We start from the raw sequence: 24,924 nt of genomic DNA, 5'->3' as shown, positions 1-24,924 counted from the left end.
GGAAAACAAGTTCAATTTCAACAGTAGCCTATTATGCCTCAGTTCATCATTTACACATGCATTGTAACTGCCAGGTAACAGTTTATCTACAAAAACACAAAACATTCAGTCACAGGTATCTGGAACTGAACAATCTAGTATTTTACTTCATGATCAGAACAACTTGTCAAGTTCTAGAAATTATTTTAAATTTACAGCTTTACAAATTTACAGTTAATGTTTTTGTAATTTTTATCATTTGTAAAGTCGTCCCGCGGGCCAAAATGGACCGTCTGGTGGGCCGGTTTTGGCCCACAGGCCGTATGTTTGAAATTGCTGGTAAAAATAATCGGAGGAGATAAGCCGAGTACGTGACTTGATCAAGTACGCTGGTGTTCCGACTGCACATTAACGATGCGTTCTCCTGTTCTCAGGAGTCTGTACTTCGGAGTCTGAACGGCCAGTGCATATACCATAGATATATACAGAAGATCATTATTATTATTATTATTATTTATATCTACGGCATATACAGTCTATGGGGCCAGCACAATTTCAGTATTGTTGTACGCCGCGAAAAACAGGCCGACGTTAAAACAATAGTTCAGCTAACTAGTACCGTGTTGAAGGACCTTTTCCTCCCAGTCGCCCGCGCGCCCCCTGACATGCCTCTGCGCCCCCCCAGGGGGGCGCGCCCCACTATTTGAGAAACACTGCCTTAAACCAAACAGTCCACCTTAAGACAGTCACCTTAAACTACTCAGTCCACCTTACGACAGTCCACCTTAAACCACACAGTCCACCTTAAGACAGTCCACCATCAACATGTCAGTCCACCTTAAACCAGTCAGTCCACCTTAAACCAGACAGTCCATCGTCAACATGCCAGTCCACCATAAACCAGACAGTCCATCTTAAACCAGTCAGTCCATCTTAAACCAGTCAGTCTACCTTAAACCAGTCAGTCTATTGTCAACATGTCAGTCCACCTTAAAGCTGTGACCTTAAATCCTGTGAACTTGCGACTCGAGGGACTCGTGCGACTCGTGGGCTGACACTAATAAACTGAGTCGGACAGAGGCTGAAACACTCACTGCTCCTCGGGGATCCTCTCCACGGCCCTGAGGGATTGTGGGTAACAGACGTAGCTTGCGAGGGCCTGCATCAGAGAGTCTTTGATATCTGAGGACAGAGAGAGGCATTCAGGGACTGTAGGACAGATAAACACTCTACACAGAGAGTCATTCTAGGACCGTAGGACAGATAAACACTCTACACAGAGAGGCATTCAGGGACCGTGCGACAGATGAACACTCTAATATCATCCACAGAGAGGCATTCAAAGACCGCAGGGCAGATAAACACAGAGAGGCATTCAGTCTGAAGTTTTGGTTCCTAAAACCAGGTAAACTGATGCTCTTTGATCAGATCTATTGTTGAGGTTCTCAGCAGCTCTTGGATTCTAATCGGTTCTTCATTTTCATGTTCACTTTAAAGACGTCATCGGTCAGAACTTGATCACCACAAACACAGAACTTGACTGAAGAAAACAGCTGAAAGATCCAGATAAACACGAGTCTGTGTGGATAAATAACAACAAACACAATAAACCCTCTCCATCTGAAACACAAACTCCACATTCAGTCTGATCCCTGAAACCAAACACCGGCACAGAGTTTATCTGTAATCACACCAAGTTACTGCTGCGTTCTAACGCAAAGAGAGTCGGAACTCTGCAGGGAACATCTGGACAACAGGAACGCTCTGCAATGAACATCTGGACAACAGGAACACTCTGTCCAGGGAACATCTGGACTACAGGAACACGCTGCAGTGAACATCTGGAGAAAAGGAACACTCTGTCCAGGGAACATCTGGACTACAGGAACACTCTGCAGGGAACATCTGGAGAACAGGAATACTCTGTCCAGGGAACATCTGGACTACAGGAACACTCTGCAGGGAACATCTGGACAACAGGACCACTCTGCAGGGAAAATCTGGACTACAGGAACACTCTGTCCAGGGAACATTTGGACAACAGGAACACTCTGCAGAGAATATCTGGACAACAGGAACACTATCTAGTCTTCACACCAGGAAGACGACAGAACCAAGAAACTCTGAGGAAAGCTTGTTGAAAAGCATCAGTCATGACGATACAAGAACATTTAAAGTTCCTGAAGATCTCCTGAAGTCCAGTTAAATCCATCATGAAGAAATGGAAGGAAGATGGAACACAAATAAATCTGACTAGAGCCGGACGTCCTCAAGACCTGAGACTAGAGAGGGAGGCCACCAAAGTGGTGGCAGCATCATGATGTGAAGCACAGTAATGGAAGCATCATGGTGTTCCTCAGCAGCAGGTCCTGGAAGGCTTGTAGAGGTAGAGGGTGAATGAAATCCTGGAGGACAACCTGATCTGAAGAGAACTGAGACGTGGAGAAGATCAGTTTTCCATTCAGACGATGAGTCGAAGCAAACAGACATAGATCCTCAGAGATGGTTTGAAGACAACAAGGAGGAAATTCTGGAGGAGTCCGAATCCAGACCTCAGTCCACCTGAGAACTAGAGTCTGGACTTGAAGGTTCTGTTGATCAGGATCTCTGAGCAACCTGACAGAGTTCTGAGTGTTTCTGAAGGTAAATCTCACCAAGTCAAGACATTCCATCCTGGTAGACTGTAATAAAGTATTAGTGTAAGGGTGTGCACGTATCCAAACATTACTTCAGTGTTTTTATTTTTACCTCCAAAGACTTGAGTTTGTGTTGAAGTTGAGCTGCTCAGGTTCTAGGTTCTCCTGAACGTGGAGAAAGTTCTGAAATGATTCGTCTGCATCTCATCTTCTGACATCACAAAAACCTGTGTGTGCGCGCGTGTGTGTGTGTGTGTGTGTGTGTGTGTGTGTGTGTGTGTGTGTGTTACCTGTTCCAACGATGCGAGGGTCGGCGAAGTGCTTGGCCAGGATAGCAGCGAGCTGAGTCAGGGTTTCCTCGTATCCTGAGGAGGAAACACAAACATGGAGGTAGTGCTGACAGCGTGGTGAGAAGATGACCGTTCACTGGAACACCAGAGACACTGCAGGAGCTGCATGAACAGAGCGATGGCAGCAGACAGACCAACATCTGCACAGCAACCAGCTCCTGGGGCATCTGGAACACGAGTCTATCAGCTGATGTTCCCATCAGAACCTTCACCAGCAACTAGTTACAGGACAGTTTACCTGGACAGTTTACCTGGATGGTTTACCTGGACAGTTTACCTGGTTACCAGAGGTTTACCGGGACGGTATACCTAGGTGTTTTACCTGGGAGCTCCTCCATGCTGTTGGCGGGGCTGAAGTAGTTCTTCAGGGCGCTGTAAGCGTTCATGGCCACGTTGAGGTACAACTCCGGAGCGAAAGCGAACAAAGAGCCGGTGTTGTCGGCATGTTCGATGGTCCGAATGCAGACACATAGCAGCCAGTAGACATCCATCATCTTCTCCTGCAAGACCACAGAGAGGAGGAACCATCAGAACCTAGAAGAACCAACGGTCAAGACCAACAGAACCGGAGCGGCGTCAACCTTGGAGTAGATGGTGGCGTTGATCCAGGCCAGTCTCCTGCTCAGGTGGTTCAGCTTCTCTGCAAAAACCTTCTGGCTCTTCTGGAGCTCATCCAGGATGTCGGCTCTCTGAAAAACAGTTCCATTTATTTATGTTCTTGTTATTATTCTATTTATTTTAGATTTATTTATTTACACCCCACAGTGCAGGCTAGCTGCTGATTGGTGGCTGCTCAGACAAGTGAGACCAAAGACTATTTAAAAAGAGTTAAACCAGAGTGTTTTAATGTCAGATCAGTCCAGTAAATAACTGTTTTCTGCATCTGGTCTGTTCTATGAGCAGAGGTAACAGCTGAGCACCAAAGTTCTAGAAGTTCTACATTCCACCACTGTGGTAAACACAGTAGCGTCTGTTAGAGCAGCTCCAGTTCAGCTTCAGGACCATCAGACATAATCCCCCCACCTGAAACCTGAACTAAAGAGAGAAGGCAGCCATGTTGTTCGCCACGAAGGACCTGATTGGTTCACCCTAACCCAGAGGTCTGAATGTATGACGGCGCTCACCCTGGCAGGACAGCGAGCGATCTTCTCCTCCGTGTCCTTCAGAGCCACGGCGTATTCATGGACGTCGTCTGAAACCACCACCATCTGAGGAAACAAACGATAGTTTACTCCTTTCTTGGTCATTTTATCTTTACCCTCTAACCAAACCTCTGAGCAGCAGAAGGAGTTACACTCGGACAGCAGCAACACTTCAGACCTCATTAAACCGACAGAAAGCAGCCTTCAGTGAACAGTAGCTTCTGATGTGTTTCCATCATACCACAGACTGTGAATCATCTGGACATAGAGGCCATAAAGGCTGTGGACACGTTCAGCTGAGAGGGTTTTAAACTAGAAAAAGGAGCAGCAATAACAGAGAGGCCGACTGGAGGGAAGAAGACTCCTGTTTCAGCATCAACCAGATGATTACCAGCAGAAGAAACCACCCCAGTAGAAACTACCCCAGAAGAAACCATCCTAGAAGAAACCGCCCCAGAAGAAACCATCCCAGGAGAAACCACCCCAGAAGAAACCATCCCAGGAGAAACCACCGCAGAAGAAACCATCCTAGAAAAAACCACCCCAGAAGAAACTATCCCAGTAGAAACCATGTTCAGTCACTAGAGGTGGTCACATCATCCAGACACATGGTGATATTCCACCAGGATCTCATCCCACATCATCCACATGCAGAGTCTTAAAGCTGCTTTCTCTCTAGCAGCCAGCAGGAGGCGATCTTCTGGGTGTAGATGAATCCAGCTGGTACCTCAGGAACAGTTGATGGTCTTTCATGTCCTTCTACTCAGTATGTTTATTCAGAAAACTGGTCTCATTCAGAGGAAGACAGATGATGACTTAGATCCAGAACTTCTTGTTCACGTTTAAACATTTTCAAACGTCCATCGTTTATATAAAACTTTAACTTTTTCTGTCCAGACATCTGTGATCCAGAGGACTTCACTTCAGCCTTCATGTGTTCATCTGTGGAGGTCTGCAGCTGAACTCTGACTAACTCCATTTATCTCCAATTTAACTCTGCTCTGGTTCCAGATTTCTTTCATTCATTCAGCAGATTGATTTTTTTCCTTTCAGGTTCTTAAATGAATCTAGAACTGGTCAGAATGATGCTGGTGGATCTGGATCACAGATGTGTAGAACAGTTTATCCCCCGCAGACTAAACATGAAGGTCACTGGCATACATGAATAAAACATGGAACTATAACCTTCATGTTCACATCATCAGCATTAAAATCAATGGGTGAAAACCAAGTCTTCAAAATAGCTACAAAAAGACTCTGGAAACTGGAAAACAGAAAAAACCTTCAACAGCGCCTGAACTCATCACCTGTATTTTCCTCGGAATTAATAAAGTATCTATCTATCTATAGTCTGTCTATCTATCTATCTATCTATCTATCTATCTATCTATCTATCTATCTATCTATCTATAGTCTATCTATCTATCTATAGCCTATCTATAGTCTATCTATCTATCTATAGTCTATCTACCTATAGTCTATCTATGTATCTATAGTCTATAGTCTATCTATTTATCTATCTATAGTCTATCTATAGTCTATCTATCTATCTATCTATAGTCTATCTGTCTATAGTCTATCTATCTATCTATAGTCTATCTGTAAATGAATCAGGTCTGAGCTTAGAACTATTTCATGAGATGTTGACAGATCTACTGGTTTGTTCTGAGTTCATGAATGGAAGCAGCAGAACGTTTATTAAATGGTTCAAACCTTAGTTCCACTGAATGTAAATAAAAACAGAATACAATCATTTGTTAATCTTTTTCAACCTATATTCACACAAATACTCAACAAAGACAAGATCTTTAATGTTCAAGCTGATGAACTGTTGTTTTTTTTTCCAAACATTGACTGGTTTTGAAGGTGATGTCTCAACATGTTCCTGTAAAGGTGGACCTGCTTCCCTTTAACTACACTCAGTGAATGAATGGGAACCAAGGACACAAACTGTTCAACTAACATGTTCTACAGTTTCATTGATCAGAAGCTTTTATCCAAAGACATAGATCCACCACATGAAGGTTCTCTTCAGGAGGAAACAACCTGGAGAAGATCCATAAAACCAGTTTCTAATGTGGTGAGGATGGAAGGTCACAGCGTTCCTGTTGGTTTCTGTTTTCATGCAGAGATTTCACCAGATTCTCTGAATCTTTTAATGGTATTATGATGTTACTGCTGAGGATTAAACCAGTGTCATCATAAACTGATGATATTATGGACTGCAGACAATGAAACTCCCAGAGAAAAGTTCTGAAACTGTTGGACTCTTTGTTCAGTTATTCTCAAAGTGGTGAAGGTGGTCCTGTCCTCCTGAACCACTGAGTCTTTCAGGGGTTTGGTTCCTTTTACAGCCAGTCTTGAAGGCACCTGTTTAATCTGCTCACCTGTGGAACATTCTAGACAGGTGTTTTCTGAGCCTTCCCAGTGTTCTGGCCAGCTTCATGTTGCAGACATCAAATTCAAAATGAGTGAACATTTATAAAAACGGTTCATCAGTTTCTGCTCCTTCTGCTCCTTCTGCTCTCAGCTCTCGTAGGAGGTGGTCACACTTTTCCTTGCTCCGCTATCTCTGTTCCTCCCTACCCTCATGTCTCCCTGCTTGCTGCATTTCTTCGTCTTCGTCTCGTCTGTCTGACTTGGAGTGATCGCTTGGCACTGGACCTTCGAAACACCGATCATGGAATTGATTAACTGGTCTCTCAACGCAATTGACAAGATTGTCGCCACAAAGAGCACAGGCCTAGGGGAGCCTACCTGCCCGGATGGGAGTTTCGCCTCTGGTTACGTGATCGACGCCTGGGGGAAATGGAAGGGGATCATGTGCCTGGCACCCCTATCCGTGGAGGACGTGGAAGATGTTTATATATTCGGATTTATGATGACAGGCCTGCTGATAATTGGCTTGTTCACTGGCCTGAGCTTCTGGAAAATCAGGAAGACCGCAGACAGAAACGACGTCCAAACACTGCTGGTCTACGCAAATGATCAGATCACGGCTGCCGATGCTCGGTATGACGAACACAATCGTAAGATGAACAATTTGCTTGGTGTGACTGTTGATGTGAGTCGCAAAGTGGAAGCCATCAGGGTGAGAATCGCTACAGCTGAGGTCTAAAATTGTTGAGAGCAGTAGGGGGAAGGTGAAATTACTTCTCTCCCGCCTAAACATGAAGGAAACTGATTACATTCTGGCGCCCCTGGAACAATAACAAACTCCTCTGGAAGTTTCATGGCCAAGAGATAGCTCTCCTACACCCCCCCCCACCTTCCCAAGGACACCTGTTGACTTTTGGACCGGGCCAACCGAGGGCGTCTCCATAGCAACCTTGCTGTGTTATCGCACTCCCACCCTCGCGAACTGAGACACCGGAGGTCTGAGACGGAAGAAGATGGGCTACACTCACACACACACATCGGACTCATGAACTGAGGACTGAGCTAAACATTCGCACACATGTCCATAACCCCCATCCCCCCCGCCTCCACAAGCTTCCCTCGCCATACACAGGAGCCAGGAATCCGTGCGCACAAATTGCTGCACAGGAACCGGCTAACTGTGCTCCCCCCTCCATCACCCCACATCCTTATCCCAATTATCGTTGTCTTATGTCATGCTTTGCCTGTTGCGGGTTTGGTTTTTTTTTAGGTTCCTTCTCAAATTGAATTTCCCAACATTGGAGGTTTCATTTGGTACAAGCCTTTTTTTTTCTTTTACCCTCTGCTATCCCTACCCAGATCCCAACATGTCCTTTTTCTTTTTTCCTCAAGAAAGGTGCGCGCAGCACTGCGCAGCAGCCGGAGCTGTCATTGGCAGGGTAGCTCAAATGAAATTTCGTTGTAATACGAAAGTGTGCAATGACTAATAAAGATTGATTGAAACATTAAATATGTTGTCTTTGTTGAGTATCTGGTTGAATATCGGTTGAGAAAGATCCTCTAGTGACTGCCTCCTGTCTTTATTGACCTTCTCCTCCATGGGTTTCTGCTCACCTTCCCCAGCTGCTGGTGGACGCTCAGGTTGTACATCATCACGATGCCGTCCACGATCTCCAGCAGCGACTTGTCGGCCACCACCTGGTCCGGCTCCTCCAGCGGTCGTCCCAGCAACAGACCGTCGTTGCCATGGCTACCCTCAACTCCAGGTGTGACAGAGGAGACAGGTGTGAGAGAAACAACAGGTGAGAGCATCGAGTTCTGTTTAATCAACTGACTGTAAACGGTCGATGAGGGAACCTTCTGCTGATGAAGTTCTGAAACTAACGAGACCCAGCATCAGCACACAAACCGCTTTCTGGAGGGAAATAATGAAGCTAACCAGACCCAACATCCCAAACCGCCTTCCAACAGAAACCATGAGCTTCAAACTCTGCCGGAGCCTCATTTCTGCACATCTAAACAGTCTGACAGTAAAACGATGTTAAAGTCTGTAAGTCACTCTCTGGTTTCTCCTGTCGGCCTTCAGGATGGTCAGTATTTCAGATCCAGTATTTCTACCTAACCTCAGATTTGTCACTTTTCTCTCTGATAAATTAATTTAATTAGTTGAATAAAAAAACTGATGATTCCTTCACTGGTCTTTGCTTCAGATGATGTTTTATATCTAGATCTTAGTTTTCATTCAGATCGTTTCTGATTGGCTCGTCCATTATTATTTATTATTATCATTATTATTATTAATTCATGATGACATAACAGATGACCAGCTGGTCTCTGGCCAACCAGAATGTGGTGATGTCATTAGGAGGGAGGAGCCAAGCAGCAACATTGACAAACAAGAAGGTAAACAAACGAAGAGTCTGATCTGGCCAGAAGAACAAAGAACCAGAAGAGGCACGATGAGGAACCTGAAGACTGTTGGTGGAACCAAACAGTTCAGAGTCTGTTTCTGTAAAAACTTGATTTAAAATAAATTCCATCAGTCCCAGAGCTCCTGAAACACCTCTGGAGATACGTCAGATCCATCTGAGAAACTGAGTTTAAACGTAGAAACTTCAACTGGAATTTAATGTTGGAGGAGAAGAAGGAGAAGAAGAACAAGAGTAAGAAGAACAAGAACGAGATGTTCTGTTCTGTTTGTGCCTGTAAATGTTTGGTTCCGTTTGTTCCTGTAAATGTTTGGTTCTGTTTGTTCCTATAAATGTTTGGTTCTGTTTGTTCTTTTAAATGTTTGGTTCCATTTGTTCTTTTAAATGTTTGGTTCTGTTTGTTCTTTTAAATGTTCGGTTCTGTTTGTTCTTGTAAATGTTTGGTTCTGTTCAGCAGAAACAACCTGATCCTCAGTGAATGCAGTGGGGCTGGACCTGAATATTTACTTTGAGATCCGAATATTCGGATTACACCCCCCCCTCCGGTCAGATGTCGCGGAACGAACCAAATATCCGGATATTCGTCATTAATTGGGCCAAATATCCGGAGCCCAGAAACTGCTATTCGGGCCAGCCCTAGAATGCAGCCAGTAATAAATCAGAGATGAAGGTTACTGACTGTCTTCCTCGGTTCTGTTTGTTCTTTTAAATGCTCAGTTCTGTCTATTCTCAGTGAATGCAGCCAGTAATAAATAACTGAAGGGTACTGACTGTCCTCCTCAGTCCGCTGCTCCACCGCCAGGGTCCGGACCTTCACCTTCTCCGGCTGGGTCAAGGGCCGTCGGGGCGTCATCAGGCTGACGGCGGCGGTGCTCAGGAACCGGTTGGCCCGACCCAGAGTGGGAGAACTCAGCCAGCTGGGCCTCGCCAGAGCTCCACCCATAGCCGCCGCCCCGAATGGCCTCTGTCATCAGAAAACAGCTGATCAACACACCTGAACATCTGCTCTGAAGGACCCTATTCACCCTCAGAAATCCAGAACCTGCAGAAAGACGTGTCATTTGCAAAAACAACCCTACCCTAACCCATCAGCTACACCTCATAAAGACTCTCAGGTTTCTGTAGAGGAGCAGGAAGTGAGAAGAGGAAGGTCCTCCAGGTATCTGCATGAACACCTTCAGTCTGTCTGTAGCATGTTAGCATCATCAGACGTTCTCACCTTTAAGCTCCATCAACAGGTCCACAGAAGATCCATCAGCTTCGCACCACAAACCAACATCAGCAAACAATCTGACACCAAACACTGAAAAACCAAACATCTCCTCCCAGACTCCAGCAGAACCACAGCTGACTTTCTGGTCCTCCTGAACAGAAACAGCTTCAGATCCCTGAGAACATCCAGACCATCTCTGCTGGTCCACCAACACCACAACCTGCTCCCCAACAGAATGTTAACGTTCTAAACTGAACCTCTGCAGAGTCACAGGGCAGCACCTGTTCTAGTCTGGTCTACTCTAATCTATTCTAGTCTATTCTGTTCTAGTCTAGTCTACTCTAGCATGATCTACTCTAGTCTGGTCTATTCTGTTCTAGTCTAAAAATCTCCACCACGACTCCATCTATCAGCCAGAAACTGTAACCACAGAAAGAACCTTCAGATTTTCCATCAGGTCTGAACTCCAAATCCTGCAGTTCAATCAGGAAAACAACCGACTCTGAACAGAAATCCTGATTTATTTAAAATCATTTCATTCTTCCTCTCATTTAAAAAAATCACCTAAAATAAAGTGTTTGCTCCAAACACATTCTGTATAGAACCAGAACCTCCTCCTGGTTCTGGTTCTCCAGGACTAGCTGAGACCAAAATATCCAGAGAGTTTCAGGTTGAACTGCAGGCAGTGTTTCCTCAGCGAGACTGAGAGGAAAACCAAGAAATTAACAGAGAACAGAGGAGCAGATAGTTGGAGATCCATCCTGCATGGAAAAACTTCTACAGCTGATGAGCAGAGTAGAGAGGAAACATGGAGATAGAAAAACATCTACAGGATGAGGAGATCAGAGGAGAAACCAGCTGGAGGCTCTGGAAGACATTTCTAGGAACGTCTTCCAGAACCTCCAGCTGGTTTCTCCTGAAGCTCCGACCATCATCAGGACCTGTACGACTGAGAACCTCCACAGAAGGATGAGGAGACAATATTAGTTCAGGTTTAACATCTGAAGAGACATGATGGGCATGATGGTTCCTTGACATTTATGTAAAATTAATCATTCAAGGAATTTGTCTTTGTCCTGGTTTCCATTGTTCTAACTGCCAGAAGAACATCTCTCCTTCATGTTGTTCTGCTTCCACAGAGCTGCAGGACTTCAAACATGAACCTCAGTGAGGTAAAATCACAGATGGGAGGCTGAACAAAGACCAACCTGAGCGGCTCCACTCTCCTCGTCCTCGTCCAGGTCGTCCATAGATGTCGCCTGAATCTCTGCAGGATCGATGATGATGTTGGCTTTTCCAGCCAGATCATCTGGAAACAAACAATTAGTCACATGGATTCATATAGTTACTCTGGATGGCATTACATTGGCCTCCAGTACTACTGTGAGGAACCTCTGTGTTATCTTTGACCAGGACATGTCCTTTAACTCGCACATAAAACAAATCTGTAGGACTTCCTTTTTCCACCTGAGAAATATTGTGAAAATCAGGAACATTCTGTCTCAGAGTGATGCAGAAAAACTAGTCTATGCATTTGTTACTTCTAGGCTTGACTACTGTAATTCCTTATTATCAGGTTGTCCCAAAAGCTCTCTGAAACATCTACAGCTGATCCAAAATGCTGCAGCCAGAGTACTGATGGGAGTTAGCAAGAGAGATCATATTTCTCCTATACTGGTTTCTCTTCATTGGCTTCCTGTTAAATCTAGAATAGAATTCAAAATCCTTCTTGTGACATATAAAGCTCTTAACAACCAATCTCCATCATATCTTAAAGACCTGATAGTACCATATCATCCTAGCAGAACTCTTCGCTCTCAGACTGCAGGCTTACTTGTTGTTTCTAGAATCCCTAAAAGTAGAATGTGAGGCAGAGCCTTCAGTTATCAGCTCCTCTCCTGTGGAACCAGCTCCCAGTTTGGGTTCGGGAGGCTGACACCCTCTCTATTTTTAAGACCAGGCTTAAAACCTTCCTTTTTGACAAAGCTTATAGTTAGGGCTGACTGGGGGACCCTGACGGGGTGAGCTGGTGTTTTCATTTGCACAGCTGACTTCCCCTCTTGACGTCCCTTTAGTTTGCCCCTAGTTCTGCTGCTATAGGCCTAGGCTGCTGGGGAACCTCTCTTGATGCACTGAGCCCTTCTCTAACTACCTATGTATTTACTATATATACCATTATTGCATTACACTCACTCTGTTTCTTTCTGTGTCCTTTCTCCGAGTGTCCCTGGTCCCAGAGCTGGATGCTTCAGATCTGTGGTTGTTCTCCCACCAACTGTAACCCTCTACCTCCATCCCTCTAGCCCTCTATCTCTACCCCTCTACCTCTATCCCTCTATCTCTACCTCTACCCCTCTATCTCTACCTCTCTACCTGTTCTGTCCCTCTCAACCCGCCCGGCCAGCAGCAGATGGGTTCCCCTACATTAGAGCCGGGTTCTGCTCGAGGTTTTTTTCCCTGTTAAAAGAGAGTTTTCCTTGCCACTGTCGCCTTTTGGCTTGCTCTGGGGGTCAGGCATACGGGTTCTGTAAAGCGTCTCGAGACAATTTGACTGTAATTGGCGCTATATAAATAAAATTGAATTGAATTGAAAATTCAGGTTCCAGCTTCATCCAGACGTCTCCAACAAACACCGAGCATCGATCTGATCTGCTGTCAATCTATAAATGCTGTGATTACTGAAGATCTGAGACAACTTTCTGTTCTAACCTTCATGGATTCTTCAGCTGAACTGGGTTCCCTCATTCACTGATTCATTCACTGATCCGTTCACTGATCCATTCACTGGTTCATTCATGGAGCCATTCACTGGTCCGTTCACCGATCCGTTCACCGATCCATTCACCGATCAATTCACTGATCCGTTTACCGGTTCGTTCACTGATTCATTCACTGAACCATCTCATCATCTGTTGTGTGTCTGTTGTGTATCTATTGTGTGTGTGTTGTGTTTCAGAGTGTTTTTGTCTCAAGCCGTGTGTCCACTAGATGTTATTTTCCCGCACGGCAACGCACCGCATGTGAAAATCGCACAGACGGTGGGTGGTCACTAGCGGACCACAACATGGTCACATGACAGCGCTGGAGCTTCGGCCAGCCACTACGTGGTCACATGACCGAGCTTTCAGCTTGACGGTCCGGTAGATGTGTCGGATAAACACAGCAGCTCCGGGTGCAAACTTTCCCTTTTATTTAGAAAACACTTCAGCGAAAAGTATTTCTGAAAGCAGAAATAATCTGCAGCAGCTGAATCTGTCCTCGTTTTATTTCACCGACGGCTAGTTTAGATGTTTGAGGACAGTTTCAGAATGCGTGGAATCTCCGCATGCCGCATTGAATTTACATAAAGTAGAATTCCAGTCTACTTTATGCAAATGAGTTGCGGCCCTCTCCAGGTAAACATACCGGATTGCAGCTGGAATCACACTGCATGTGGCATGCTGGTCCGGTTATGATGCGTTGCCAGGCGGGAAAATCACATCTAGTGGACACGCTCCTTCAGACTTCCAGATCAGCTGCAGTTGTTTCTGTTTGTGAGTTCAGTTTAAAACAGCAGCAGGTTGAACAAACTTTATCGGTTCTTCAAGAAACTGTTTACTTAAGAAGCTGACAGTTCAAACGTCTCAGTGACTGTTAGGGTTAGATGACTGTTTATCATCAGTCTGCAGGGTTAGATGACTGTTTACCATCAGTCTGTAGGGTTAGATGACTGTTTATCATCAGTAGGGTTAGATGACTGTTTATCATCAGTCTGTACGGTTAGATGATTGTTTACCATCAGTCTGCAGGGTTAGATGACTGTTTATCATCAGTCAGTAGGGTTAGATGACTGTTTATCATCAGCAGGGTTAGATGACTGTTTATCATCAGTCTGTAGGGTTAATGACTGTTTATCATCAGTCTGTAGGGTTAGATGACTGTTTATCATCAGTCTGTAGGGTTAGATGACTGTTTATCATCAGTCTGTAGGGTTAGATGACTGTTTATCATCAGTCTGTAGGGTTAGATGACTGTTTACCATCAGTCTGTAGGGTTAGATGACTGTTTATCATCAGTAGGGTTAGATGACTGTTTATCATCAGTCTTCAGTCACTCTTAGAACTCTGAATTTAAGATGGAATCATTGAAACATGAATTTTCATCATAAAAACAATCCGTAATTCTGGTTCTTTCATAGATGTATTAAAGGTCTTCCGGAAACACTAAACCTGCTGGATGATAAATATATATACAGAAACAGTCTTAGTGTGTCTGACTAGTCTTAGTGTCTGAATAGTGTTAGTGTGACTGACTAGCTTTGGGTGACTGACTAGTCTTAGTGTCTGACTAGTCTTTGTGTTACTGACTAGTCTTAGTGTGACTGACTAGTCTTAATGTGTCTGACTAGTCTTAGTGTGACTGACTAGTCTTAGTGTGACTGCCTAGTCTTAGTGTCTGATTCAGTTTGGTTATTTCCCTGTAGAAACCAGTAAAACCAGTTCATACAGTCAGCTTGGTTATTTCCCTGTAGAAACCAGTAAAACCAGTTCATCCGATCAGCTTGGTTATTTCACTGTAGAAACCAGTAAAACCAGTTCATCCAGTCAGCTTGGTTATTTCACTGTAGAAACCAGTAAAACCAGTTCATCCAGTCAGCATGGTTATTTCACTGTAGAAACCAGTAAAACCAGTAAAACCAGTTAGACTGCTGCTGGAGTTCAGTTTGTTCTGGAACATGTGACACCAACCTTTGAGGGTCTTCTTCAGGTGGGACAGCAGACCCCCGAGTCTCTGCAGGTCAAAGTAGTCCACCTTCCCATTGTAGAAGAGTTGGGGGGGGACATAGGCGTCTGCAGGGAGTCAATACAGACGAGTCAATACTGACGAGTTAATATGGACGAGTCAATACAGACTAGTCAAAACAGATTAGTTAATACAGACGCATTAATACGGGCGGGTTAATACAGATGCGGTAATACGGACGAGTTAATACAGACGAGTTAATACAGACCAGTTAATAGAGACGAGTCAATACAGGACGAGGTAATAAGGAGTAGTCAATACAGACAAGTCAGTACAGACGAGTTAATACTGATGAGACAATACAGACAAGTTAATACAGACAAGTCAATACAGGACGAGTTAATATGGACTAGTCAATACAGACGAGTTAATACAGATGAGTCAATACAGGATGAGTTAATACAGACGAGTTAATACAGACAAGTGAATACTGACTAGTTAATACAGACAAGTCAATACGGACGAGTTAATATGGACGAGTCAATACGGACGAGTCAATACTGACAAGTCGATACGGACGAGTCAATACGGACGAGTCAATACGGACGAGTCAATACGGATGAGTTAATACGGACGAGTCTACGAATGAGTCAATACAGGACGAGTCAATACGGACGAGTCAATATGTATGAGTCAATACGGACGAGTTAATACAGGACGAGTCAATATGGACGAGTCAATATGGATGAGTCAATCCAGACAAGTTAATACGGACGAGTCAATATGGACCACACTAAACTTTGTGTATCAGTTTTTTGTTGCGTGTCTGTCGTACCGTTGTGTGTCTGTGTGTAGCTCTGTTGTGTCTGTTGTGCATCTGTGTGTAGCTCCTTTGTGTGTCTGTTGTGTGTCTGTTGTGTGTCTGTGTGTAGCACCGTTGTCTGCTTGTCATACCGTTGTGTGTCTGTTGTGTGTCAGTGTGTAGCTCCGTTGTGCATCTGTGTGTGTCTGTTGTGTGTTTATTGTGTGTCTGTGTGTAGCTCCGTTGTGTGTCTGTTGTGTTACCTTCGCTGCTGAAGCCCCCCGTCTTGCGGCTGCTTTCCTCCCAGCAGCTTCTGACGGCGGTGATGAGGCGATGCAGGAAACACACCATGTACTCTGGAGGACACAACGCTGTGGGATGCTGCACGCACACACGCACACACACACACACACACACACACACACACACACACACACACACACACACACACACACACACACACACACACACACACACACACACACACACACACACAGTCACTGTACACGCATGTAGACATGTTCTGTACACATGGGACAGTCATGTAAGAATATGTTTGTTCTGGTTCTCCAGGACTGACTCATCCAGAGAGTTCCAGGTTGAATTGCAGGCAGTGTTTGAAAACTAATAAATAAACAAAGAACAGGGGAGCAGGTAGTTGGAGATCCATCCAGCATGGAGAAACATCTACAGATGTAGCAGTGTAGAGAGGAAACACGGAGATAGAAAAACATCTCAAGGATGAGGAGATGTAGGAGCTTCAGGAGAAACCAGATGGAGGTTCTGGAAGATGTTTCTAGAAACGTCTTCCAGAACCTTTGTACCCATCTATTTAAGGACTAGTTAGTGACTCATAAAGGACTAGTTAGTGACTAGTAAAGGACTAGTTAGTGATGAGTAAAGGACTAGTTAATGACTGGTTAGTGACTAGTAAATGGCTAGTTAGTGACAGGCTAAGGACTAGTTAGTGACAGGCTAAGGACTAGTTAGTGACGAGTAAAGGACTAGTTAGTGACTGGTTAGTGACTAGTAAGTGACTAGTTACTGACTAGTAAAGGACTAGTTAGTGACTACTTAAGGACTAGTTACTGTTTAAGGACTAGTTAGTGATTGGTAAAGCACTAGTTAGTAACTGGTAAAGGACTAGTTAGTGACTGGTAAAGGACTAGCTAGTGACTGGTAAAGGACGGTTCTTACCCCTCTGTTGCTGGCGTTTTCCTGCAGAAACTTCCTGAACTTGTTGAGGAAAATGTAGCGAGAAGCTTCTCCCTGAACATGAACAGAATAAAGTCTTTATTATCACAGAAATACGTTTATCGTCCGCCTTAAGAGAAGCTTCAAGAATCAGTGATTCCACTTTTCACCAACACATTCAGACACTCCTTCTATGAAGATCCATCTGCCAGATATTCTTCAGCTGGTTTAATCTCCACAGGAGGTGGAGGTCCAGTGGTTCTGGATCAGAACATCATCATTGATGTTATCAGAATATATTTATTGAATGCATATGACGTTAGATCAGTAAATGGACGATTGTTTCCTGGTAGTTTGTGGCTCCAGGTAGAACCTGAACACCAAACTGAGCTGCAACGCCTGATTCGGGATTCTTCTGCTGAGGATTTGGATCTCAAGGTGTCCTAACCTGAACCCAGCGAGGCCACCAGAACATTAGCACCAAACTGTCACATCCAGCGTTGCTGGTTAGACGGACCCCAGGATACTAAACTATACATATCCCCCAGCAGATACCTCCAATGACTCACAAAACAAACAACAGAACCAGCAGGAACCCAGGTGGGAATGTTATTAATGATTATTATTATTATATCTGGTGATTTCTAGCAGTTTGGTCGATTGAAAACATTAATTCTCCCAGTCTGGGATGTTTGTGAAGGATTATATTCTGTGGTGTGAACACCATGTATCACTGATATTATGACTTTAAAACAGCCAAAATGATCAAAAATCAAACCTGAAAGGATCCAAAATGTCCTGAAAGTTGATGATCATTTAAATTTAAGTTGACAGCAGCAACACAAACCTGCTTTCACTGAAATATTCACATCATTCAGCTGCTTCATGCAGCTTCTAGTGGTTTCCCATAAAAATGTCTGAAAGTTTTCTGAAATTTAGAGCTTCTCGAGTGTTGAGGTTTTCCTCTGACTGACCCAGAAGTCTTTTATTCCATCTATGTTCTGGAGGTTTCTACTGCTGGTTCATGTTTCATATGATTCTGACTCGGAACAACGGGGAGAAGATGGAGTTCTTCTGGATTTCCTGATTTATGGAGATAAGAATCCAAAATTCCCTCTAATGTGACTCTAATGTGTCAAACACTGGATTAAACTGGTTAAACTGGTATAAACTGGAGTGAACTGGTGTAAACTGATATAAACTGGTTTAAACTGGAGTAAACTGGTGTAAACTGGTGTAAATGTAAAGAGGAAAATATGTTTAAAGATGAGAATTCAGAAAACTTGGAGTACAATGATGTTAATGAGATTAATCAGCAGATATCTGTGGTCTGAAAGCTGCAGGTGAACTGATATCAAACATTTAGAATGAAGGAATATTCAGGAACCTCCAAGAACCTTCAGGAGCCTTCAGGAACTTCCAGGAACTTCCAGGAACCTTCAGGAACCTCGAGGAACCTCCAGGAACCTTCAGGAACCTCCAGGAACCTTCAGGAACCTCCAGGAACCTCCAGGAACCTTCAGGAACCTCCCGTTTCTGCTGACACAGAAAAGGTTGACGTACCGTAGTTTTGTCCTTGTTGTTGAGCAGAAGCCTGAGGATCTGGACCTGCAGCTCTTCCACCACTGCAGAAAGACAAACACCTGGCTTACCTTCAGAAACATGCAGTAACTCTGATCCCCTAACCCTCTAAACTGAATATATCCGGAGTAAACAGGAAGAAGCAAACCTTCGATCCTCTTCTTCAGCCTCTGGCAGCCTCTTTCGTAGGCTCGACGCCTCAGACGTTCATCTGCACTCTCATCTTTGGGTTCTCGCTCATCTTTACCCTGAAACACAAACCGAACAGAACCAAGACGCTGATTTACTGATGAAACCAGTTATGGGATTAAAGGAACTAAACTGGTTTAAATTATGTTTATCAGGTTCCAGTTTATTCATGTTAACGAGGATTCTTCCACCAGAGTTAGTTCTGGAGTTCCTCAGGGTTCTGTGTTAGAACCCGTATTATTTACTTTGAACATGCTCTCCTTAGACAGTACCATTACGAAACACTCCATAAATGTCCGTCGTTATGCAGATGACACCCAGTTCTATTTATCTATGGAACCAGATGGAACCAATCAGTTAGTGGAATTCCTACATGTCCAAAGGACACAAAGATCTGGATGACCTGGAACCTTCATTTAAATCCAGACAAACTGAAGTTCTTGTATTTGAACCATTCCATCTAACTAGATAGTTCCTCTAGATGGCGCTGCCTCCAGTTGTCCTGTAGAGAACCTTGGAGTTCTCTCTGACCAGGATCTGTCCTTCAACATATAAACCAGTCTGTAGGACAGCTTTCTATCATCTAATGTTGTAAAATCAGGAACATCTGGTCTCAGAGTGATGCTGAGGAACTAGTCCATGCATTTAGAACTTCTAGGCTGGACTACTGTAGTTCCTGATGATCAGGAGGTCCCAATAATTCTCCTAAAAACCTCTAGCCAGAGTTCTGACAGGAACCAGGAACAGAGATCAGAGTTCTCCTGTTAACTTCTCTTCATGGCTCCCTGTAAAATCCGGGATAGAATCTAAAATCCTTCTTCTAACATCTAAACTCTGAATGAGAATCATATCTTAACGGACCGATGGGTGACCCCCGAACGGACCGACGGGTGATGCCCGAACGGATCAACAGGTGACACCTGAACGGACAGGTGAGCGTCTCACCTCCTTGTCGAAGTGCGTGGGCCACCAGGTGGTGGGGATGAGCTCCTCTAGCCCCGCCTCCTTCACCCTCAGAGGAGTCTTGATGTAGAAGAAGACGACAGAACGAAGAACATCGAACGTGAGCTCCTGTTAAGGACCAACTCCTCAGTTTGACACTGTTTGACTGAACATCTGCAGCTCAGAAGGATATAAGACGTTGTTCAGAAGGTACTTCCTGGACTTCTCATGGCGGAGGATGGCGGTGGTCAGACGCAGGTAGTGAATCTGGAACAAACAGAGCAGCTTAAGTCTGAACAGAACATGCAGAATGTTTGAAGGTTCTGGAAGTAGAAGCTTCACTGATTAAAGTGTCCTACCTGGAAACCCAGATCTGGGATGATGGGAGAGAATCTGTAGGCTCTGAGAAGCGACATCATCAGCTGTTTCAGACACTCATTCACCTCATAGTCCTGCAGACAGACAGGTTAGAGAGAGAGACAGGTTAGAGATAGACAGGTTAGACAGAGATGGGTTAGACAGACAGGTTAGAGACAGACGGGTTAGAGAGAGACAGCTTAGAGACAGACAGGTTAGAGACATCATCAGCTGCTTCAGACACTCATTCACCTCATAGTCCTGCAGACAGACAGGTTATAGAGAGAGACAGGTTAGAGACAGACAGGTTAGACAGAGATGGGTTAGACAGACAGGTTAGAGACAGACGGGTTAGAGAGAGACAGCTTAGAGACAGACAGGTTAGAGACATCATCAGCTGCTTCAGACACTCATTCACCTCAGTCCTGGAGACAGACGAGTTAGAGAGAAATGGGTTAGAGATAGAGACAGGTTAGAGAGACAGGTTAGAGAGAGATGGGTTAGAGAGATAGGTTAGAGACAGACGGGTTAGAGAGAGACAGGTTAGAGACATCATCAGCTACTTCAGACACTCATTCACCTCATAGTCCTGCAGACAGACGGATTAGAGACAGACGGGTTAGAGAGACAGGTTAGAGACAGACGGGTTAGAGAGAGACAGGTTAGAGACAGACGGGTTAGAGAGAGAAAGCCAGCTTAGAGACAGACAAGTTAGAGACAGACAAGTTAGAGAATAAACTTTTCTTGCAAATCTAACTCGTGGTTCCTCCTTTCCAGCTGTATGTATAAAACTTTATGTTTTCTCTTTTCTCTACATTATTTCCAGTCTAAACAGATCGCCTTTATCAGCGGAAGCACGACTATGAAGTCCATCATGGACCTCTGACCTAAGGAGCTCTGGTACCAGGTAACCTTATCAGGAACCTTCTAGGGCTGGCCGGAATAGCAGTTTCTGGGCTCCGGATATTCGGGCCCTATTAATGATGAATATCCGAATATTTGGTCCGGTCAGAGGCAACGTCCGATGGGGGGGTATTAGGATCGGTTCAGATAGTAACGTCTGACGGGGGACACGTTGGGCGAATGCCAATCACGCGAATATTCGGATCTCAGAATTAATATCCGGATACCACCGTCGGGACCGAATATTCGGATATTCGTGTCCAGCCCTAGAAACTTCTGCTCCATCATGGTGTTTGTTATGATCAGTCTATGACTAGAACAGAAGTCCAATAACAGAATGCCACCCAGGTTCAGATCAGGCTGTTCCTCTCAATCACCTCCTCCAGGTTTGGGTTAGTCCGCCAGGAGAACTATGGAGTCCTTCAACAGAACGATAGAGTCAAAAGGAGAACTATGGAGTCTCCAGGAGAACTATGAAGTCTCCAGGAGAACTATGGAGTCCCTGGGAGAACTATGGAGTCTCCAGGCGATCCCCCTTCCAGGAACCATCCAAAGACTCTAAGAAGGCTGAATACTCTGATCTGCTGTTGGAGCAGAAGAACAGACACCAGTCAGAGTTTATCCTCAGAGAGGAGACCTTCTGGTACTCCAAGGAATACTCCAACAAAGCGGTTCTCAGACGGGGTTCCTGAGTTCCCCACACCCACCCAGAGCCTCTCAGCCTGGAGAGAGTCCAACCCCTCTCCAGGATTCTGGTTCCAGAACTCCTGCTGAGTGGAGGTGAGCCCAACTACATCCAGCCGATTCCGCTCCACCTCCTCCCCAGAACCAGTCTACCCACCAGGGCCGGTTCTGGACAGTTTCTGTCATCCTGGACAAGTTTTGTTCATTTTCACAAAAAGAGCTTCACCACAGGAGGAGTGAAGTGTTTATAGGTCTGATCCAGAGGGTTAGATCTGATCCAGAGGGTTAGATCTGATCCAGACTGAGGAGGACGGTCGGTTCTCCCTGAAGAGTCATTCTGGACTCAGAGTTCCTCCTAAAAAAGACATCAAACTGTCCATGTTCTGCTGTTCGGTTCCTTCAGTGTCTCACTGCTTTAAATCATCCACAGATTTCTCCACAGAAACTCTTCATCTGCTGAACTTCCTTTTAAAAGTCTTTTCTTCTGTTTCTTCAGGATCATGTGACCCGTTAGCAACATGTTAGCAACACGTTAGCATCCCTGCTGCTAGCCGCTAGCTAAACTCAAACAGAATCACCAGCAGCCTTCAGTTTCATCATTTCCTCAGTAAAGCTGCTTCTCTGAACTCATGGATCTGAGGTGCTGACCAGCCATACCTGGCTGTGGTTGACCAATCAAAGTAGACTTTACAGGAGGGGGAGGAACTAAAACAGAGTGATGCAGCGATGAACAGTCTGAGGAAATGAGGTATTTCTGAACATAAAGCAGGTAAACAACCCAGAAACAGAACTATAGAAGTGTAAACGATGAGAAGGTTACCTCCATGAGCAGCCAGAAGAGGTCAAGCAGCTGCTGGATCAGCGGATGTTCGTCCACAGAACCTCCTCCCTCCAGGATCCCCAACAGGAAGTTCATCAGAACGTCCTCCACCAGGTACACTTTACACTGAGGAACAGGAGGAAACAGCTGCTTACTGTGGGAACACTGGGAACGTCTTCATTCGAAACCAGTTAACACCTAGAGAATTGGACTGCAGCTCATTTATTTAGTGATTTAAATAACATTTAATCCAACAGGAATCAAACTGTTGAGGACAGACTCTGAGACTCTAAGTTATAAACTTGTGATTTCTCTGTTGAGGGAATATTTCAGGGTTTTGATTTGACAGTTTTCTGATGTTTTGTCAACCAGACAGTTTAAATAATGACTCGATCTTAACCAGACATCACCAACATGTGTTCACCATGAGAGGAGCGAAGTGGTTGAAGATATGAGCCAGAGTGATGAGGACGGTCGGTTCTCCATGAAGCTTCCACAGAGCACAGTCCCTCTCCAGCAGCCGCTCCTCCTGCAGAAACATCACAACATTCAGTCACTTCTGAAGAACCAACAGGAGCAGACGTAACTGGAAGTCAATCTGCAGGAGAACTGTTGTTCTCTGCAAACTACAAACTGAGATTCATCATCACCTGAATGTCGATGGAGGTGGACAGAATGTTCCTGATGTATCCCAGCAGTCTGTGGGCCTTCATCAGGTCTGCAGCCGGAGGGTTCTGGAGAGGCAGGTACCCTTCCACCGGATACGTAGAGCAGCTCAGGTTAAAGACAAACAGTGATGGAGGTTTCACCCACAGGACGGCTTAGTCCTTGCTTTTAAATGTAAACGTTTGAAAAGAGCCTGTGAATTATTCCATAAACCGCTTTGAACCAAACAAACCGAAACTAACCCAGAACCCCCACTAAACCAGAAGAATCTGCAGGAACTGTTTTAAATCAGGACGACGTGATGATCTGCTGTCGGCCAGGAACAGCTGATCAGTCATGTGACCTGAAAGTTTCCAGTAAAAACACCTCGACAGGTAAAGCTTCAGGTGAGGTCAACAGGTGTTTTACTGCAGGTGTGTGGTAGGCAGAGCCAGGCTGACTCCCACCTGGTTGGCTGGTTTGTTCTCATTATCTCTCTGAAATTCCTTTCAGCTACACTCTGATCTGCAGCAGGATTTAAAGCTGGACTTTAGAAAGTTCTCAGCCTCACCTGGAAAGTAGGCAGCTGTACATAGAGTGTTTTTCATGGTCCACAGAATCTGAAATCAGTCAGAGGAGGTAGAATCAATGGTTAAAAGGTCAGATTTCTAACGTCCAGCAGCAGCAGCTTTAGACTCTAATCTGCTGCTGAACCAAGGATGACAAACATCTGATCTATGAGGGTTACAGTTCCTGTGTTTCTGGGTTTAGAAGCTGATCTACAGTAAAGAAGAAATAAAGCTTCATGGCTGCAGTCCATCCTTAGAGACAGACAGGTTAGAGACAGACAGGTTTAATCCAGTCCATCCTTCCTGGATATCTGAGCGGTCGGCTGCCGAAGTTGAAGGCCACCGACTCTTTGAAGGACAAACTGATGGCGGGAAAGTAGGCGACTCCTGGACCCGTTTTAATGCTGGTGAAGGCCGTCCCCAAAGACTGACCATTCCTGAGGACAGGTACAGGTGAGCGGCTGTTAGTACATTTATATTACAGTCAGTAAAAAGAGCTGCACAGGAGACAGACCGCAAGAAAACACTGGGAGAAATGTATGTTGAAATGAAGAAATGTATTCAAAATCATTTTGAATCTCAAGAAAATAAAAATGCATTTTAAGTCCTTGTTCTCCTATTTTTGTCAAATCTGCACCTGAAAAAGCTGTCAGATAAAATTAACTCAGCATGGAAACACAAGTACAAGTACTTCCACATGGTACCTGACTGCAGGAAATACTAATAACTACTAAGGTAGAAGTACTCAGGTAGAAGTACTCAGATAAACTCAGGTACTTGGTCACGTGAGAGTATGAGGACTTACAGGCAGAAGGTGATGGTTCCTTCATCCAGGTCGATCAGGCAGCTCACGATGTCTCCAGCAGCCCACGACTGAAACACAAAGACAGCGTTTAGTCAGAAACACTCACCTGGAGATTCACCTGGAGCTACACCTGCTGCTCCACCTGTGTTCATCTCCACCTGCTGCTCCACCTGTGTTCATCTCCACCTGCTGCTCCACCTGTCTTCATCTCCACCTGCTGCTCCACCTGTCTTCATTTCCACCTGCTGCTCCACCTGTGTTCATCTCCACCTGCTGCTCCACCTGTCTTCATCTCCACCTGCTGCTCCACCTGTCTTCATCTCCACCTGCTGCTCCACCTGTCTTCATCTCCACCTGCTGCTACACCTGCTGCTCCACCTGTCTTCATCTCCACCTGCTGCTCCACCTGTCTTCATCTCCACCTGCTGCTACACCTGCTGCTCCACCTGTCTTCATCTCCACCTGCTGCTCCACCTGTCTTCATCTCCACCTGCTGCTCCACCTGTCTTCATCTCCACCTGCTGCTACACCTGCTGCTCCACCTGTCTTCATCTCCACCTGCTGCTCCACCTGTCTTCATCTC

General features: G+C 45.0%; 1 protein-coding gene across 12 annotated transcripts in view; it reads right to left on the bottom strand.

The window, feature by feature from the left end:
* Nucleotides 1–24,924, bottom strand: part of LOC111580519 (E3 ubiquitin-protein ligase RNF123) — a 130,236-nt gene that overhangs the window by 84,431 nt on the left and 20,881 nt on the right. For 11 of the 12 annotated variants that reach the window (XR_008601741.1, XR_008601740.1, XM_055010835.1 and 8 more), the window contains 21 exons: nucleotides 24,342–24,409; nucleotides 23,848–23,973; nucleotides 22,973–23,087; nucleotides 22,747–22,851; nucleotides 22,323–22,448; nucleotides 19,918–20,010; nucleotides 19,752–19,825; nucleotides 19,562–19,679; nucleotides 18,576–18,675; nucleotides 18,410–18,471; nucleotides 16,850–16,921; nucleotides 15,916–16,033; nucleotides 14,856–14,957; nucleotides 11,337–11,437; nucleotides 9,687–9,879; nucleotides 8,101–8,246; nucleotides 4,090–4,173; nucleotides 3,547–3,654; nucleotides 3,288–3,465; nucleotides 2,906–2,980; nucleotides 1,074–1,161 (listed from right to left, as the gene is read on the bottom strand). Coding sequence is in view for 10 of the 12 variants with exons in the window: in XM_055010835.1 (XP_054866810.1) it covers nucleotides 1,074–1,161; nucleotides 2,906–2,980; nucleotides 3,288–3,465; nucleotides 3,547–3,654; nucleotides 4,090–4,173; nucleotides 8,101–8,246; nucleotides 9,687–9,879; nucleotides 11,337–11,437; nucleotides 14,856–14,957; nucleotides 15,916–16,033; nucleotides 16,850–16,921; nucleotides 18,410–18,471; nucleotides 18,576–18,675; nucleotides 19,562–19,679; nucleotides 19,752–19,825; nucleotides 19,918–20,010; nucleotides 22,323–22,448; nucleotides 22,747–22,851; nucleotides 22,973–23,087; nucleotides 23,848–23,973; nucleotides 24,342–24,409 (2,252 nt within the window). In the remaining 2 variants the exon portion in view is untranslated. Of the gene's footprint in view, nucleotides 1–1,073; nucleotides 1,162–2,905; nucleotides 2,981–3,287; nucleotides 3,466–3,546; nucleotides 3,655–4,089; nucleotides 4,174–8,100; nucleotides 8,247–9,686; nucleotides 9,880–11,336; nucleotides 11,438–14,855; nucleotides 14,958–15,915; nucleotides 16,034–16,849; nucleotides 16,922–18,409; nucleotides 18,472–18,575; nucleotides 18,676–19,561; nucleotides 19,680–19,751; nucleotides 19,826–19,917; nucleotides 20,011–22,322; nucleotides 22,449–22,746; nucleotides 22,852–22,972; nucleotides 23,097–23,538; nucleotides 23,781–23,847; nucleotides 23,974–24,341; nucleotides 24,410–24,924 lie in introns of those variants that run through there. The other variant, XM_055010839.1, reaches the window with a different exon arrangement.

This window comes from Amphiprion ocellaris, chromosome 5 (assembly GCF_022539595.1).
Source record: "Amphiprion ocellaris isolate individual 3 ecotype Okinawa chromosome 5, ASM2253959v1, whole genome shotgun sequence".
Taxonomy (NCBI): domain Eukaryota; kingdom Metazoa; phylum Chordata; class Actinopteri; family Pomacentridae; genus Amphiprion; species Amphiprion ocellaris.
This window is presented reverse-complemented; position numbering and strand designations above follow the sequence as displayed.